Genomic DNA, 17,875 nt, shown 5'->3' with positions numbered 1-17,875 from the left:
AATATAAATGCCCAGGAATGCAAAATACGTTTGGTGCAAGGACAAGTATCTTCACTCTTAGAAAGCTGCTTGTGACAGGCATACTCCCTCCTGCACTCGACAACACCCAAAACTTCTAGACCGGTGGATGACACATGGCATGTCACCCACGCACCTCGGTCAGAGTGAATGCAGGGCACCTTGTTTGACAAACAAGGCCCTTAGCCAATGAAACACCTCAGTCAAGAGAAGTTTCTAGCCCACTGACCAGAGATGACCACAGATCAGATTGACCTAGGGTATAAATGGAGCCCTGCCGGGGGCCATGTTGAGTCGGTCCTCCTCAGAGCGGTGGGTCTGCAGTCAGGGACTCTCCCCTTAGGTCAGGACACCACCTAAGGAAATTCCTTGAGGTTGAGAGCCCTCATCTTACAGGCGAGTGATGGCACATTTTGGATTATCATTCCAAAGTCTGAGGATTTCCTGAGCCGCGTAGTAATTGAATCCTACTTAGTATCCTGAACCTGTGTTTGCTAAGTGTCTGCTGGAGCGTAGAGTGATTTTGATGAACAGCACATTTTTTTCTTGTTTATCCTGAGTTTACTGTTGATTAAGCAACTTTGGTTACACAAATAAATTCCCCTTTGAGTTTGCCATCTGCCTGGTTTCATTGCATATATTTAATCCTTTAGACATAAACAGTTGATCAAGTCTGGGACTAGGAGTGGATCCAGCCACACCTAGACTCCTCTCTGAGGAGGAGTTTAGAAAGCAAGGGGGTCTTCTATGAACCTCGTGACTCAATGGGAGGGTCTCCCTGACAGTTTTGTCTGACCTTGTCCCCTACAGAGTAAACCCTGGTGTGCCTCTGCAACACTGCTTTCAGTTGTAACACTCCAAGCAGGAGAATTAAAGCCATGATTCAATGCTACGCATGCTTGGAAGCAAAGTACAGTCACATGCTTTTATCCAATTTACTATCACGACTCTTCTGCTTTCTATTTCAATTCAACCATTATATTAGAAGCTACCATCTCAAAAACTATTAGACCCAGTCACCAACTCCTTCTGCCTCTGAAGTCCTTCAAATGGTGTTGACTTCTACTTTGAGGCCCTTCCCATTTGGAAGAAAGCCTTATGAGCAGCATCACGAGGGACATCCTGAGGAGTGCAACAGGAACTGAAATGTGGGGCTCCTTAATTTGGAAGTTGCAGTCATAGTTCCTCTCTGGCCCAAAGAATAAAACATGTGGAGGGGAAGAGCTTCAACAGGACAGAGGAGTGCTCTGCAGAACCCAAACCTGACCACTTGGGAAGTGAAAGTTCAGGTTCTGATCTTTGCAGCAAGAGAAGAGCCATCAACCTGGGTCAACCAAGATGTAGATGAGTGCTCTAATTACTGGTCCTAATCAAGTATAATGGAGGAGAAGGATCACCTGGTGCTGCGGTGCAGGGTGAATGCTTACCATACGGGTCCCATGACGAGATGGACAAGGGAATGGCTTCTTTGTGAAGCCATGTTGAATAGTTTGATGCTGCCAAGTTGAGCTGGTGGATTTGTTCATTCAAAAAAATTAAAATCCCATTTAGTCTGCTTTTCAAGGTCTTCTTCAGAAAATACAAAGGATAAGACCAAGCAAGTTACCTTCTATCACGGGTACTCCTGTAAGCAGCTATGCACTGTACTTTAGGATCCACATATTCTGGAGAAAATTCTTCAGCTGGTATAATACAAACCTTATGCTGAAAAATAAGCACAAGGTACAATTAACAATTAGTATCATAAATAACAAGGCCAGCCCTGAACAGGAAGGATGAAACCTAATTTTAGCATGGGGAGACCTGAGCCCAAAGCTATGTTCTGTTCTGAACTTCTCACAAGATTTTGGATCTCTTTGCCTGCCTGCACCCAAATGCCTCAGTGCTGAATAGCATTTTTCTGTCCTTCTCGGGAACATGTTGGCTGTTCAGAAGTTAAATAAATTAAAACATAAGTATATGTATGGCAATGGGAATGACAGAAGACCAGCTCGTGGGGTCAGAAGCTAGGCAAGGAGCATAGAGATGCAGGAAGGAAAAGCTGTCATCTGTCGTGTTAGAGACTTTTGGCCCCTGGGAGAATTCCTAGACCTTCTGAAATGCAGGCACGAACACTTGCTTGCACAAAGTCTGTAGAAGTGAGTGTCAGTGACACCAGGACTTTTCCCAATAGATTCAGACTCATTTTAAAAGCCAATGAGACCTCACATGATATTTTTTTTTTTTTTTTTTTAACTAAAACTAGACATGAGCAAATGAAGCTGCAGCAGTCCTGCTGTAGCCATGGTGGTAAGGACATAAGGGAAGGCTTATGGGTAGACACAACAGTTTGAAATAATAAAATATATTACTTGAACTTACAAAATACGTAAATGCAGGTCACAAAACTTGTGCATGAACTACTTGAAAAGGAGACAAAAATGCCTGATAAGCAGCAAGATAACTAGCACCATGTATTAATATAAATAAAAATTGCATAGGGAGAATTCATTAATGTGCAAAGTGATTCAGTTTAGAAGGAGGTCCTAAGGGAGCTCAGCTTGTGTTTCAGCAGTAGTGAGCAGGGACTAGAAACCCTTCATAAGCTAGAAGGCACAGTGCCAAATGTCCTTTTTCCTGGGCAGCAAACATTGTGCCTGCCCTGCATGTAATGACCCAGAGGGCTTCAGCCCGTTGCAGCAGAACAAGGGTGGACTCTGAAGCTTTGAACTACACTTTATGAGCGGCTAAAAAGTTAATGCAAAACATGGCCTGGGTTTAGACAGCTCATATCCATCAGTGTGAGATAAAGACTATCGAGCTGTAAGAGCCTCCCTTGAAAGCCGACCTCAAGAACCTCATTTCCCCTTTATTTAGACCAGATTTCTGAACTTCAGCGTTGTCTCTCCGGTCTACATAACAAGGGGTCACACAAGGGTCTTTAACTCCAAAGTTGCCGCCATTGACTCCATGATTAGTGTCTATATATCAGAAGCTCTTCTCTTCCCCCTTCTTCCTATGTTTTGCTAAGTGCAGTCTTTACATTTAACATGGGGAAATATTTCCTGTATTCTCAGGAGAATATTGAGATTTATCTTGCAGCAAGTTATTCAGAGAATGAAAACTAGAATTTAGAAATAAAAATACAGAGATTCCTGGCACAAGAGACTTCCACATGTGGAGATACAGACTAATAGTATCAACATCTTGAGGATATAGATCTTGTTAGCACAGCAATTGCTGCAGCAAGCTGACAATTTAAATGGTATTTGTTTACACTGAACACTGCCTCATGAAATGAAGAAAGCATGTATCAGTTGTTATTCCTAATAGTTCCACAGAATTACTTTATGTTCGTACCTGGGTTTCAACTCTAGATTTTAACCAATTGTGTAACTCAATCTGTGTTTCTAAAATGGAAAACAGAAACAACATAGAAGAAAATTCAGTGTCCAGAAAAATGTATTCCTGATGTGACCAAAAGAGGTCAGTGAAGGCTTTTCATTCAAAGTATTTAAAAGTTAAATGACTAATGAATGCATTTATTACCTGAAATGAATACATTTATTACCTGAATTTTGTAAGAGACCCAGGAAACTGCTACAAGGGTTTTGAGGATTTTTTTAAAAAGTGAAAGATAACGGAAAAAAAAAAAAAGATTAAGTATAAAAGCTACCAGAAGATTTTTCATTTAAAGTTTACATGTAGAAGAGAGAGAGGAACTGAAATAAAGCACAAGAGATTTGGAAAAACCCTTGCCAAGAAAGTCAAATTTCTGTTTATTTTTGAAACCAATCAAGTTTGCCTCAGTATTCTCTGAGTATACATAAACATCTTCAAGTATCTAATATACATCATTTCACACGTTACCGTACAGCACAGGAACACAAGGAGAAAAGTACCTCTTTTTACCCACTCAGGGAAAAAGTATTACAAAAGGGAAAAGAAAATGGAAACTTACCAGAAGAAAATTAATTGATGATGCCTTAAGATGTATCTTTGTATCTGCTAGAAGGTCATAGGCTGCAATGCGATTCCTGTTGTCAACTACAATGCTGCGACAAAGGAAACTGAAGCAGAAAGCAGGATTAAAAAGGAGCCTGCTGGCACTGCCGTGTTGTTTATGCTATCGCCTAGCTCAGCTGCCTAAATTTTGGCTAGCCTTACTGCTGGTGCATAACCGTCCTGCTAGATGATAAGTAACAACCACCTTTGGCCACTGATAAACATGCAGTATCCTCGCTAGCGAGCCAAAGGATGTACCACATACAAAATACTGCTTCTCCTTTGTGGGTTGACCTACTTAGAGCCCAAATCTTCAGGCCTCAGCTCAGATACCTATTTGAGCTACTGCTTTAAGTAGGATGTGAATGGACAGATGCACATACATGGTATCTGCAGAGGTTTCCAAGCCGTGTAACGTGGCATGTAACCAATATTCTGTGCCTGGGCCGTGCTCCCTGAGGTGCCAGCATGCACCAGCTGCTGCTTTCTACTACTGCCATGCAGCATTGACAGTGTGAGTCAGCAGCTCTCACCCACACAATGGCAGGTGGGCAAGTCTTGATTTTAGGAAGCTATTCTGTACACTGAGATACTCCTCAATACAAGTGAAAAAAAAAAGTAGGTTTGCCTCTTACTGCCTGCCTTTGATTGGCTGTGCGTCTTTGGTAAAGACACATACTAGGTGGAATAGCCTTGCTAAAGCCTTTGAACTTTGCCTTGCTCAGGGAGCATGACCCCTGCACTTGCCAAAAGTAGCAACAGTTCCCTTTTGCTAAAGAGAAGTCATCTAAGGCTCTAATTTCCTTTCTTTCTTCTCTACTCCTGCTCAGGTAGGTGAGCTGGCATGCTGTGGGTGAGAGGCTGTAACCACCATACAACTGCTTCTCTGTTTCTCCTCTACGAACCAAAGAACATGCAAGTTTCACTCTTGTTTAGAGCACAGCTCAGAAATAAGGTCAGCTCAGGGCTAAGGACATTTAAGATCAGAGAAATATAGGTCCCTTATTTGTGATTCGTTGGAGGTTTGCAATGTTTTATTCTCTTACGATGTTTTATTGGGAATAATCACGATCATAGAGCTGTAAGAAGGCCTGGCACAATATATCGCTGATTCTACAAGTTCCTCTTATCTGTATGCAACTCACTATGTCATTACTTGATTTATTTTTTAACAGAAGAGAGCTGTATCTTCCTGCTTAGGAAAGATGACACAGCAACTTACTTGCAATGTGACCATTAGCTTCATGCAGAATGGCCACAGAAGGCATTTACTGCATTGCTACATAAAGTAGCAAGGGCTTTCTTTGTATTTTCATGAGCAAATTCTTAGAGTATCATATGAACAAACAAGCATGTTCAAAATTAGTCCATAAAATGTGTTGGGAGGAAAAAAAAGGGGGGGAATGAAATGGAATATTTATGGCAACTATTTTGGGGTTCAAAGTGTTATGTAACAGGCTAAAATAAGAGCTTTCCCCAGCAATAACCTGACAAGGTCACTGCTCCACATAGCTCTGCTCCGTATAACAAAAATGCTGATGAAAATGATTTTTCCTACTGGGCAGTTTCATCCTGAATATCCCTAAGCCTCCAATCTGCCAAACACTTGGCTCACAGGAAAAACAGATCCATGCCTGTAGTCCCCTGGCACTGGGTAGGCTCTCCCAAGGGCACAAACATCTGCAGGATCACAATCTTAATTTGAGTCATAAACTGAAATGCTCAAGTGTTAAAGACAATCTTGCCTAGGACAGACAAAATCTCTTGTGCAGAAACATCTGCAGTAACCTCAGTCAACAAAGAAGCATTTAGCTGAAGAACTTGCCTACAGCCTAACAGCCAGACGATGGCTACATTCAGAATTTCAGAGACCTTTATACTTCCACTTCAGCAGATCTTGTTAGAAACAGTGGGAATACTCTTGTAAAACTGGCTGCTACATTTTTTATAGCCAAAGCCCTTGGACACGTTTAACTACATAAAAACAGTGCAGGTGTCTGCAGCCAACGGTGATGCTCTTCCAATGGACTCAGAGATTAATAGTTTATAAGGATTTATGAATGTATAAAAAAAGTAACCCTTTGTATAGGAAAACGGTTCACTGAAGCTGTAGCAACATTTAATGAGCTGATTGCACGGAAAGAATTAAAAATCTGTACAATACCTACAGAATCATGTACTTGCTTTTAAATCACCCTAAAATTCAATCAATCTACATAATAAAATGGATTCCAATATATAAAAAGTATAATTAGATCCCAAATGCTTTTTTAATCATTTAGTGATTACTTCAGAATTTCTTACCTGTATTTACAACTATATATTCTCACTCTGCCTTCAGTGACAGGTCCAGGGCTATGTATTATTACCTCAGCAGTGTATAACTGATCCTCTTCATTGGCATATTCAAAAACCAGAACATAGCGACCGACTTGCGGAACATTTATGGTCATCTGTAAATTGACCTAGGTCAAGATCATTGAAAAGAACAAAGCAAAGCCATTAGATTTTCTACTCACTTTCTTGCAGGAAGTTCCCTTTTCCTGCCCTGCAAGCCAACTGGTCAGCATTAGCCCAGGGCCAGTCCTGTAACGTCTCAGCAAAAGACATCCAGTAGAATGCAAGCAGTGCTTATAACTATCACTCATAAGAGTCAACCAGGTTCAAGAAACAGCACCCATTATAACAGTTCTAGGCAGGCTGTAAAATAAGCCTAGGAAATGAGTATATTATTATTTCTCTTCTCCCCAGTACACTTCCCCAGTGAGGAAACTTCAATGACACTAAAAAAAATTGTCACCATGATCTCTAAGCTATCTTTAATAACATATAAAAATCGAGTCTACTTCTCTACTGAAAAAATATTTCCAGGAACACAAGTCCTACTACAGCAGTGCTGTATATTGATTCCCTACAAAGACTGAAAGCATCTTCCCAAGAAAACAGCCAATGCCACTTTCTGAAGCATCAAGTTTTTCGTTTAGTTTACCTGTACAAATTGGTTAACACAATATTTGATGCAAAATACTTCAACACAGTTGCACGGAAAGTGCTGTGGGTACAGAGGTTTTTGCTACCGTTGCCTATATAATTATTTTCAAATTTAAACTGTTTTTTCTCAATATTTCCTTAGGCTACGAACACTTAAACATGTAAACAATTCGGTCAACAGCCCTCTTGACTTCACCGCAATTATTCATACTGGTAAAGTTTTGCACATGCATCAGTGATGAAGCACCAGGGCCTGTGGCACGTAAGTATTCTTGTTGCACTTGGTATTTTTAAAAGCAATATCCAAGCACATTAACAGAGGGCATAATCATTTTACATGTGATTATCATGTACTTGATAAAATACCTTATTTTTACCAAACACACTTCTAGTATAACTTATAATTTCATAAAACATATGTTTCTCTTTCAATGGACCTACAGCAGTGGCATAATTGCTTCTGCTTGTTTTTTAGTAAAGCAAACATTTTACATAAGCCAGTATGCCTAAAGCAGAGGGATTTTTATTTAATAAAATACTTTTGTCAGAGTGAAATGTCCACTCTAGTCACAGTTATAAATCCCCCTACACTGATCCATTTACACAGCTCTGTATAAAAGGCAGAACTTGGCGCAGAGTCTGTTTTAGGGACGTGTTACAGATCTGGAAATCCCGAGCTGTAAATCTGCAACTGTTTTAGTCCAGTAGGTTTACAATCAACAGTGCAGATGGGACTGCAATTAGCAGGCAGGAATCTGACCTCTCTTCCACTGATATGGGTCATCACTGGTTGATCAGGAGTTGGCTGTCGCACAGGTATTCTTCTGTATTCTCCCCCGTGTCTGAAATACGCTGCCTCTGAACCGAGGACACAGGAAAATCTGCCCAATGGCAAATGCTGATAAAGCAAGCAGCTTACACAAAAAAAAAAAAATAAACAAAACACAGGATTATTATTGTTTTCAAGTGCAGCAGGATAATAATAAAATAATCCAAGGCACTGGTTTATTCTGTAGCATATATACTGACTGCTCTGTTGAAGCACGTCCTGAATAGGTGCAAGGCTCTGTAACTTGTATCTGCAAGATGGATGCTTCGTAGTAATCACTAGGTAACAGCACCATATAATCCTAAGAACAAAGAATAGAACAAATGCAAGACCAAGCAGAAAATTACAAAAGGAACACCTCTAGACTTTCACCATGTAGCAATGAACAAAACCAACCACGTAAATAATTTTTACAGAGGATATCTGCAAGATGTGGATTTTTTTTTGTTTTCACATGGGCCAATAACATCAGAATGTGTCTCCCTAACTCTATTTATACTTTCAGAGAGATGGGACGAAGGCAGCTGCCCTGTGAGCAGGGAAACTCTGAAGCTACTCTCCCACCATGTGCTGTACAAGACAGTGCTCAGGAAGGGAGCCTCCCCACAGCTTGGTGACACACAGCCAGCTGGGTGCAGTTTTCACCCATGAGTGCAATCCATATGCACGCAACTCAACTGTGCGTGACTCCACAAGGGAGATTCACGTATCCCAGGTGACTTTATAAAAATATTCCATGTAATCTATTAAGCTGTGCTTCAGAAGCTGGTATATTTTTGCTCTGCATTGCCTACTTAAATTAACATATTAGAGCTTACTTATAAAAACTGTTATGTGAGAACATGCTGGGCTAAGATCATTAAGAAATTCCTTTTCGAAGGTATTAGTGAAAAAACCAGGCACAATAAGTACTGTCACTTTCAGAAAGAAATGTTTGCAAGCCTTTTAGTAATATTTTATGTGGTATTCCATAAATTTAACAGAGCCCCAGGCTTAATGACTAAAGACACTGACTTCTTGTTAACCCTACACAATATACATATGAATTTCAGTCTGCTGTCTTTGTGATCATACATGTCCAAGGTTTTTCATAAATTATCACCTCTAACAATTTGTCTTTTTATAGCAATTTCTCAGAACTGCTGTCAGAAAATTTTTCAGTTTTTCAGTAAGTGAAAGGAGAGTAATGATAGGAGGATAAAAACATTTAAAAAATTACCTGCTAATCATACAGCCCATCTTATAATTCGTTTTTGACGAACCTTTGTCAAGAAACTAAGACCTTGGGGATCTGTGGCTGAGCCAAGCTTTAGATATGACATCTGCTATGTAGGAATTACGAATTTCTGTGAGCATTTATGCTCAACCAATTGTGCTTGTATGTTAACATTTATCATTTGAAGGTACAGATTCCAGATAGACTGAAAGTCTGTAAGCACAAGAAAAATTAGAGCAGGTGAAAGCTAGAGAAGAAAAAAAAAAAAAAAAGAAATAAGAGGCAGGACCGTAAATTTTCATGATGATATTCTGCTGCTGTACTCTTTTCACTAGTGCTGAATTTCAATTGCTTGCAGGGCTCTTCCTGGCAAATAACTCCAGAGCAATACTATCGTGACAGCCTTCAAGCACTTGTTTTCCTCAATTTTTTTCTTACCAAGAGGACTTCCTCTGCCATTATACTGACAGTCCACGTGCCTGGAACCAGTGTGAAAGGCTCTGTGGAGCTTTTTCCTGGGATTGTGACAAAAGCTGGCTCCTTGCTGGGTGGGAAGACAAACTCTTTGCTCTGAGCAGCCCCTGCCAGCAAAAAAAAAAAAAAAAAAATCAAGTAAAAAAAATAAGGGCCTGTGTAAAATGTCTCTACTTGCTCAGTGCGCTGGACTGATGATTTCAACCATTAAACTTGGCCTAACAGGAGCTGATCAATGCTTTTCTGTCAATATGTATTAACAGTGCCTTTGACCACACACAGTAAGCTACAGAGCTATGCAGTGGTTGTTGTCTTAGTTCTTATTAGTCTTGAGCAATTGGGTTCAGAAAAGCAGAGCTCTGCCCTGTAGGGCCAGTTTTTCAATATTCTGAAATGTTCACTTCTTCACTTTCCCCTTCCATTATTTTCCATTCAACCTGTCCCTGCACTGACTCACAATATGTTCAGCTGACACGCAGCCTGTTCTCCTGTGACTTTCAGCCAAGTATTTCAGATACTGAAGATTCTCGGTAGCATCTAAAATGTTTAGTTACAGATAGTAACTGAAGGTAACTTCTGGGTAGAAACAATATACAACAGAAACGTAGCTGCAGTGTACTTTATCAAAAAGAAGTCATGAGGATCATTATGAATATTAAAGGTTTCCTCTTTGAAGCCCCCGGACACAGACAAAAGCTGGCTCCCTGCCTCCCAGGCAATATAAGCCAGACATGACCATGAACTGCTGCCACTCTGCTGAGTGGTATCTGTGAAGTCTTCAGTTTTGTCTCCTCTGAATTACTAAAAGAAGCTATGGCTAAACTCCATTAGCTCTCATCGGTATGCCGAAGTTAGGCATAATAAAAGATAATTCTGCATACAGGTTTGGTATGCCTCTGCCATTCAAAGGGTACGGAGTTCTTATCTCTTATCAGGGCCCAAAAGGCATCCCGTGCTGTTGAGGTCTAATCACAGCTAACTTGGTAGATTGGATTCATCATTAAATAAATGTTATTCATGGAATGAAGGCAGAAGCCACCTTTAAACTGAAATATTAAAGGCAACTAAACCAAAATAAGTGCTGTTATCCCTTCTTTAAAAGCTTCCTAAAACACACAGTTCAGAGCTTCCAAGTGCAGAGCTGGAAGTGCTGAGTCTGACAAACATTTAAAACAACAAATGTTGATTACTACCATAAGCAGGGGTTTCATGCAAACACAGCCACATCAATTATATGACAAAATATATTAGGAAAAGCACAAAAGCATCGACACTGTTAAAAGTGATGCATTTTAAGCAACATTACGAATTTGACTTAGGTGCACCTTGAAAAGGCTCCTCTGATCTAACATTCATCTGATCTGTTGCGTCGTTGAGTTGCACCTACCTGTTTCAGGCCGAGATTGCCAAGCAGATATGCGACCAGACAATGTTTCCCCTCCAGGGTTAATATACCTCAGGATAATACGAAATAAGTAGAGGTTTGATTTTTCCACATTCAAAGTTATCCTCACTTCATTCTGAAAAATGGAAGTTAATAAACAGAAACAGCCGTAAAGTGCTGAATAGAGGAACAGTTAGAAGCCATGCAAGCACCATACTAAAGTCCTACACGAAAAACACACATGCAGACAAGTATATACTGGAACGGCAATGCTGGTGAACGACAGAGGAAGACAGGCAAGCCTAGTGAGAAAATTAATTCACTTACAAGTATAATTAGTGCCAAAATGTTTTCCCTCAGCAACTGAGATCTTCCCTTTAGAGCTTTTTGAGCCCAGGCTGACATAGTGGAGGACTAGGTGGAAGAGCTTAGGGGAAGCCACAGTGATAGGCACAACCACCTCTGGCTGGGAAAAATAAAAAGAAAGGGAAAAAGGAGGAAAGGAAAGTGTATTATTTGTTACTAGCACCCAGAGAAAGAAAAAACATTTGGCAAAGACAAACTCCATAACAGAAAAGAAAGGCTTGGGCAGTTTACAAAAGAATATAGAACAAAACTTCCTGTGAAACAAAACTCTTGTTGAATAATAGCTTATCCAGGAAGATACAGAATGGCTGAACTAACATGTGTTGATACTGCACCTTGATACATGGACAGTATTTTATGTTATTCTCCCCTCCCGTGCCATAAAGGAGGCATATGGTATCAAGGGCTGTCCATATTCCTGGCTTCCCAAGGAACAGGCCAGAATCATTGATTCTAGTCTGAGGTCACACACAACACTCCACAGCATGCAGACATCTCAGACCATCACTGAAACTTCTCCTCCACCAGATCCCCCAGTTTCTTAGAGATGCAGTACCATGCATGACTCTGCCCTGGGGCTGAACTGACACCTCTGGAGCCACACAGTTCTCAAGCCCACAGGAGGCTGCATTCTCACAGCCCCCATTATTTAGTTTGCAGAGCAACAGAATCAGCAGAGACATGTTCAAAGGTTGGTGGTGGAACAGGAAAAAATAGGATTAGCACAACCTCAAGGGTTTGGCTTCCTTCTTTCTATCCTAAATCCACTCTTATAATCCAGCTCCCACCAGCTCACTCAACATCCACTCGCTGTCCCTTTCCAAGACGCTGGCGGTACAGTGACCTCCCCACCACTGTGGTCCGTTCTGCTTCCCCAAATGCACACAGGTTTCCTCTCTTCCATACATTTGAGAACGGAGCACAAAGCTTCATTTTCTCTTACTCCTAAAAGCTACAATAAATGCAAGATTGCCAGTTCCCATAAGCTGCTCTGAATGTACATCCCTCATTTCTGTCATCATCATCCCAGAGACCTCCGCCTTCTTAACAGAAGTGCAAAGCAGAAAGCAAAGACAGACATACGACAGATGGCAGGGCTGAGAGATCTACAGAGACCAGATAGCTAAAATCTAGGTGATTGCAGAAGGGAAGTGGACCAGAATGGAAAATAAAGACAAGAGGGGGAAAGTTTTACAAGTGTTGTTTTGAATGGAGAAGGATGACTTCTGAAGGATACTGCATGGACAAGATAGGCACTGAGGGAACACTTGAAAAATAGATGTAAACGAAAAAGAAAAGGCAAAAGAAATAAAGAAACATGCTTTGGGACATTTATCAAAATGTTTTCTAAGCTTTTATGGAAAATCTGGAAGACACAGTGAAGGGAGAGAAAGAAGAGACATGTGAGGAATGAGGGAGGAAGACATGTTGGTCCCTGGCTTCAAGCAAAGGCAGGGAGTGGGGAGAAATTATTCTTTGAGCTCTGTCACAAACTTAGGCAACTCTGGCCAGTGCTTTAAAATGTGAGCCAGACTGTCAGCTTTTCAGTCTGTAATGAAACATCCATGTCGGCAGCATGACAGGGCATCAGCGACCTCCACTCAGGTCACCATCAGCTTATTTATTTCATCTCAAAATTTTTTTATTGTATTGAAATAGTTTCTTTTCACAAAAAGTTGTTACATTAGCCTTTTGTGTGGTAGATACGGTAACACTATTTGTCTTCTACAAAATAAATGCCAGGAGGACTATTTCAGGATCCTGCAAGACACAGGATAGCTATGTCAAAATTAGGAAAGTTCCTTGGAATGAAGAACCTGAGACTATATCATTTATGCAAGGATCTAACTAAGGAGGGCCTGGAGCTGGCAATTATGTACCTGAGTGAAAAGCTTTAGCCAGGTAAGCAAAATAATGCACACTTTTAGCAAGATTAGAGACTAAGCGCTTTCACTACCTCCTTACAAAATGCCACCGGATATGAAATGCAAAAAGCAGCTGAGTTAGAAAGCAGAAGTTAAGAACTCACAGCTACTAGAGAGTTGCCTTCATTTGTGAATGTGGAAGAATTCTGAAAATCCAACAAATATAAGCTCTGGTATAAAACACCCAACAAAAGAACAAAGATTGAAAAATGAACAGAAAGAAATCACTACACTTGTGCAATGGTTATGTGCTTATGTCTCAGTCTATAGTGATCCATTAGTCCTTGGACAACTTATGGAGGCTGGACACAACTATACTAGAGTACTACTTCTAAGAAGAGTGAGCAAATCCCATTTATTGCTTAAATCTACTATTTTAAATCCTGGTTCACTTGCTCAGCAGTTCAGTCCAAAGTCAGACAGGTCCTTTCTCCCACAATTAAATGATGGTGACTTTCTTCCTGTGATTTACTTATTCTCTCTGCTGTTGTTTAGTTTATTTGTAGACTGTCATGAGACTAAAATAAACGTTGCCAATATGCTCCTGCTCACAGCTTCTTTTACCAAATCACAAATCTTCCTAATAAAATCATTCCTAATAAAAGTTTGCACCTTTCTTTTCTTCACTCAATATAAGTTGCAAGTGTAAGAAGACTTCAGTGACAGCACTGTGACGGTACCTGAAAATCTTATGATGCAGACTGCCAGGGAACTGTGTTGTAGACTAAAGATATTAGTTCTTTTCTTTACACTTATTGCAAAATGCCTATTTCTTACAACAAAATCCTCAAAGAACATTTCTGAAGAACACATACTTGCACAAACAATGACCTTACAATAATACCAACACTCACTAACCCAAACGGCGATACAGTGGGTTCAAAGGGTTCAGATTAGTGAGATCTTGTCCTTTTTTCTGGTTTCCCCATGACCTTGCACACACACAGCAGTACTATAGAAACATACATACCATACACCTATGTTTTCACCATAAAGCCCTGAGCGAAATACCAGCTTACTTGTATAGAGGACATCCGGGCATATCCTCTCCAACTGAAGCTAGGAAATTCCTGAGGATCATAGCCAAAACGAATTTCTCTTCCCTTGACAGTAGTACCGTCTTCAATCTCAAACTTCATGTGGTGCAAATCAGGGAAAAAATAATTTTTTTCAGGCCTTTCAAGGAGAAAAAAAAGTAACAAAGAATTACCAGTTGCTGTATGGTCTACATCTTAAGAGAATAAAGCAGCAGAAGGGAGGTGACCTACTGATGCCTGGGGAATCCTGATAGCAGCTAATAAATTTAAGACAGCTCATAAGATGGATGTAATGAGAATTCTCTTTCCAGAAGCTTTTACAGCTTACATACATTTTCCTACATAATTCTTGATAGATAGAGATACATAGGCAATACTATTGCAAAACAAGTATTGGTTATTTAAGGAAACAAGTTAAAAAATCTTATTAAAATAACAGAAGAAAACTGCCCAGCAAAATGAATACCAATAACTAATACAATTTATCAGCTTATTTATCAAGAAATTTAGAATCTCACATGAAAGGATAGAAAAGGACTTGTGGGCAGTTTCAAAAGAGCTATGCTGAAGCACGAGCTATGGGGAGCTACAGCCAGACTCACTCCTGACAGGCCGTCCCCACGACATGTGCCCTGCACCGGCAGCCACCCCAGGGCTCGGCACATGCTGGGCTGAGGGATCCTCCAACATCACACAGGCAGCCTGTCAGGCAAAAAGCAGAAGTCAAATATACCATCAGAAAAAAAGTGATAAAAGTTACCAGAAAACACACTTCACTTTTGCTAATTAAACACCATTAATTACTTGTTTTCTCCCTCCAGAGCCCTTCAGGCTCCCCTCCCCTCAGACTCTTTCAAACACATGGTAACACACACGCATAAGCTGCAATTAGTTCTGGCTTCTCATGTTCGTGGTTGTTTTCTTTATTTCTCCTTGGAATGTGACAAAAGCCACTTTTTATTTTTTTTTCAAAAAATCACAAGTAATAAGCCATGCCACATTACTAAATGCAGGACTACAGTTTTGCAGAATAGTCATTCAAATATTTTGCTAATAAGTCAGAATTTCTACAGCAATTCATGAGGAATAATTTTTAAAAACCTGCAAAAACAGAGACCTAACTTACAAAAACTGTGTTAATTTTTCAGAGTCTGGTACCCCAGTATTTAATTTCTCTTATAAAAATTGCACACAACAAGAACATATGTGTTCATACAATAGCGCATGCATATTTTTAACCAATACTGGACAACAATATTGAATTACTTTCTACAGGAGACAGGACTTGTGGCACAAACTAAAGGACACTTCTAGTAACAAGGTATGATATATTGTACTAAGGAACAAGTATGTCTAGGATAATAGTTTCAAGCTGAATTGGAAGATTGAAAGTTCCTAAACATGTATTTACATCATAGTGTAAAAGCGTCCTGTTTTCTAAGAAATGTTAAGCACCTGTAATCTCACTGAAATCAGGGATAATTAAAGTATTTGACACCTATGTGAAACCAGATCCCCTTCATTAACTCCTTGGTTTGCACATTAGGCATGGCAGCTTTGTTTGATACAGTAGCCATTATTTGCTCATATTAAATGATGTTAGAAGTACTTCAGTGCTTTAAAAATAAATCTCTTGTATCAACCCTGGACAGGTGTAAAGCACACTGAACTCAGTTAAAGTGCTTTCAGTAATTTTAACAAACCTAAATCTACAGTGGGGGGGACAAGGAGGGAAGGGAACTCTTGAAGTAGCCCTACATCCCTCAAAACACATGGCAGAGCAAGTATCCTTCAGAAGAAGGTCCACTTTCTCCACTTCATAGCTACATCTGGCTCTGCTTCAAAACATGTTGAGCCCTGGGCTAAAGCAATACACAAATATACCTGAAAAAAAAAAAAAATCAAGCTAGTATCCGTTCTAACATTTTAAGTTTTTATCATGGCAGCAGACCTAGAAAACTGCTAAGCGGAATAGACAGCTACCACTCTTACAGGTAACACTTGCAGGAAAATCAGCCATCCCTGGCCCCACAACTGGGGAGGAGTGAGAGGAGGAACGACTCTCAGTTATCTTATTTGATAAGATAACACCTTCAGCAGCCCCTTGTGCGATCTCACTGCGGGCTTTGACCGAGAAGGCTCAGGCAAGTGGTGGTAAATGAGGCACAGGGGAAGCAAGCTGAAGGGCAATGAGGAACACCTTTCCTCACGTGAGCAAGCCAGAAAATGGCTGGGAACCACAGTGGTAACATCTGCTTTGTTCTTTCTCCCTTTGGAAAGCAAAGGAGGAGTTACACGGGTTACAAGCGATGACAAGCAGTACTACAAACTGCTGTGCACGAGTGATTCAACAAATACATCTCCATTTTATACAACCTAGGGGATTCTAAAGACTGTTGTGCTAAGTGCAAATGTGCTACTAGAGATGTCCTTTATTCATTTTACCTCGGCAGCCAAAATAATTCTTGTTTTCAAGAGCATAATAACCAGCTTCACAAGTGTCACAGGAATCTCCACAAACATTAGCTTTGCAGTAACAATGCCCATTTTCCTGTGAAGAAAACAGTTTCATCAAAAATGCTTGAGCACCTTTTTCAGAACTTTAATCTTTCAACACTTTGAATTCCCTCTAATCCTAAAGAGGAAAAACATTCTAATCTCAACAAAAAATATTATCTGGACATAACTTCTGCCATTTATCATCTTCAATGAACAGACTAGAAAATACATAAACTCAAGATGATAAAAAGTTTTCAGAACTTTTAGACATCCCTAGGATGTATAAAACTGCTGTATAAAACTGCTTCTTTGTTGTATAAAACCAGCTACTTTATGTGCAAAAGTAATAATCAGTACTAAGATTTCTACCTTACCAAATGTTACAATTTATCATTACAAAAATCAATTTAATTAAAGTCTTTCTTTTAATTTCACTTTACCTGCTGACATTCTCCGACTCCACTTAGTGTTCCACTCATATCACACTGGCATGCTGCACAGATAAAAAAAACACAATCTGCATTTTGTCTTTGCAAGATACTTTGCAGGAAAAAAAACCACCACCCTGAATCTGCAGTTTTGAGTCATAGTGCCACAAGGTGGATTTTACTTTGGAAGGTTCAGAACAGCAGACAGATACTGACACAAGGTGAGAAGCAAAAACTAAAGCAGAAAGAACGAGGACTTCTGTGTAAGTGTGATTTACTGGTGCGTTTTAATGTGTTTTAACTTGTGTTTAACAAAAACAGTCTTGAGTTTGGATTTACAACTGTTTTCTTTTTTACAAACATTCAGACAATTGATGCAAAACAGTGTCTTCCAGCCTGACTGGCACCTTCTATTCTGCAGTGTTACTTTGGGACCAGTTCAACCCTCCGTATGAAATACAAATCAAGCAAATATTGTGGGAAGGAGCTATGCTGACTTAGAGGTTTGGTGAAACCCAATATGTTGACTCCGTGACTGCTGAAGGCAGAGTTAGTGAATTACATGAAAGGTGCAGTAATCAATCTTTGAGGAGATGTTTAGACTGCATAGAATTTAGAGATTTAGAGTCAAAGATGCAATGATATCAGTATCAGCTCTAAGGCTACTCATCCTATCTAGGTGGCTGTTGTGGTAGAATCTGTTGGAAAAACACACACTTGCTGT

General features: G+C 40.0%; 1 protein-coding gene across 1 annotated transcript in view; it reads right to left on the bottom strand.

Moving 5' to 3' along the window:
* LAMA3 (laminin, alpha 3) overlaps positions 1–17,875 on the bottom strand; it is a gene marked incomplete at both ends in the record, with an annotated part of 81,889 nt that overhangs the window by 25,750 nt on the left and 38,264 nt on the right. The window contains 11 exons of the mRNA XM_009710193.1: positions 1,625–1,722; positions 3,959–4,067; positions 6,307–6,467; positions 7,754–7,907; positions 8,023–8,123; positions 9,477–9,619; positions 10,900–11,032; positions 14,207–14,363; positions 14,827–14,926; positions 16,670–16,775; positions 17,164–17,216. Coding sequence (XP_009708495.1) covers positions 1,625–1,722; positions 3,959–4,067; positions 6,307–6,467; positions 7,754–7,907; positions 8,023–8,123; positions 9,477–9,619; positions 10,900–11,032; positions 14,207–14,363; positions 14,827–14,926; positions 16,670–16,775; positions 17,164–17,216 — 1,315 coding nt within the window. The remainder of the gene's footprint in view (positions 1–1,624; positions 1,723–3,958; positions 4,068–6,306; positions 6,468–7,753; positions 7,908–8,022; positions 8,124–9,476; positions 9,620–10,899; positions 11,033–14,206; positions 14,364–14,826; positions 14,927–16,669; positions 16,776–17,163; positions 17,217–17,875) is intronic.

This window comes from Cariama cristata, unplaced genomic scaffold (genome assembly GCF_000690535.1).
Source record: "Cariama cristata isolate BGI_N322 unplaced genomic scaffold, ASM69053v1 scaffold3921, whole genome shotgun sequence".
Lineage (NCBI taxonomy): Eukaryota > Metazoa > Chordata > Aves > Cariamiformes > Cariamidae > Cariama > Cariama cristata.
Note: the sequence above shows the minus strand (reverse complement) of the source record. Positions and strands in the feature narration are given on the sequence as shown.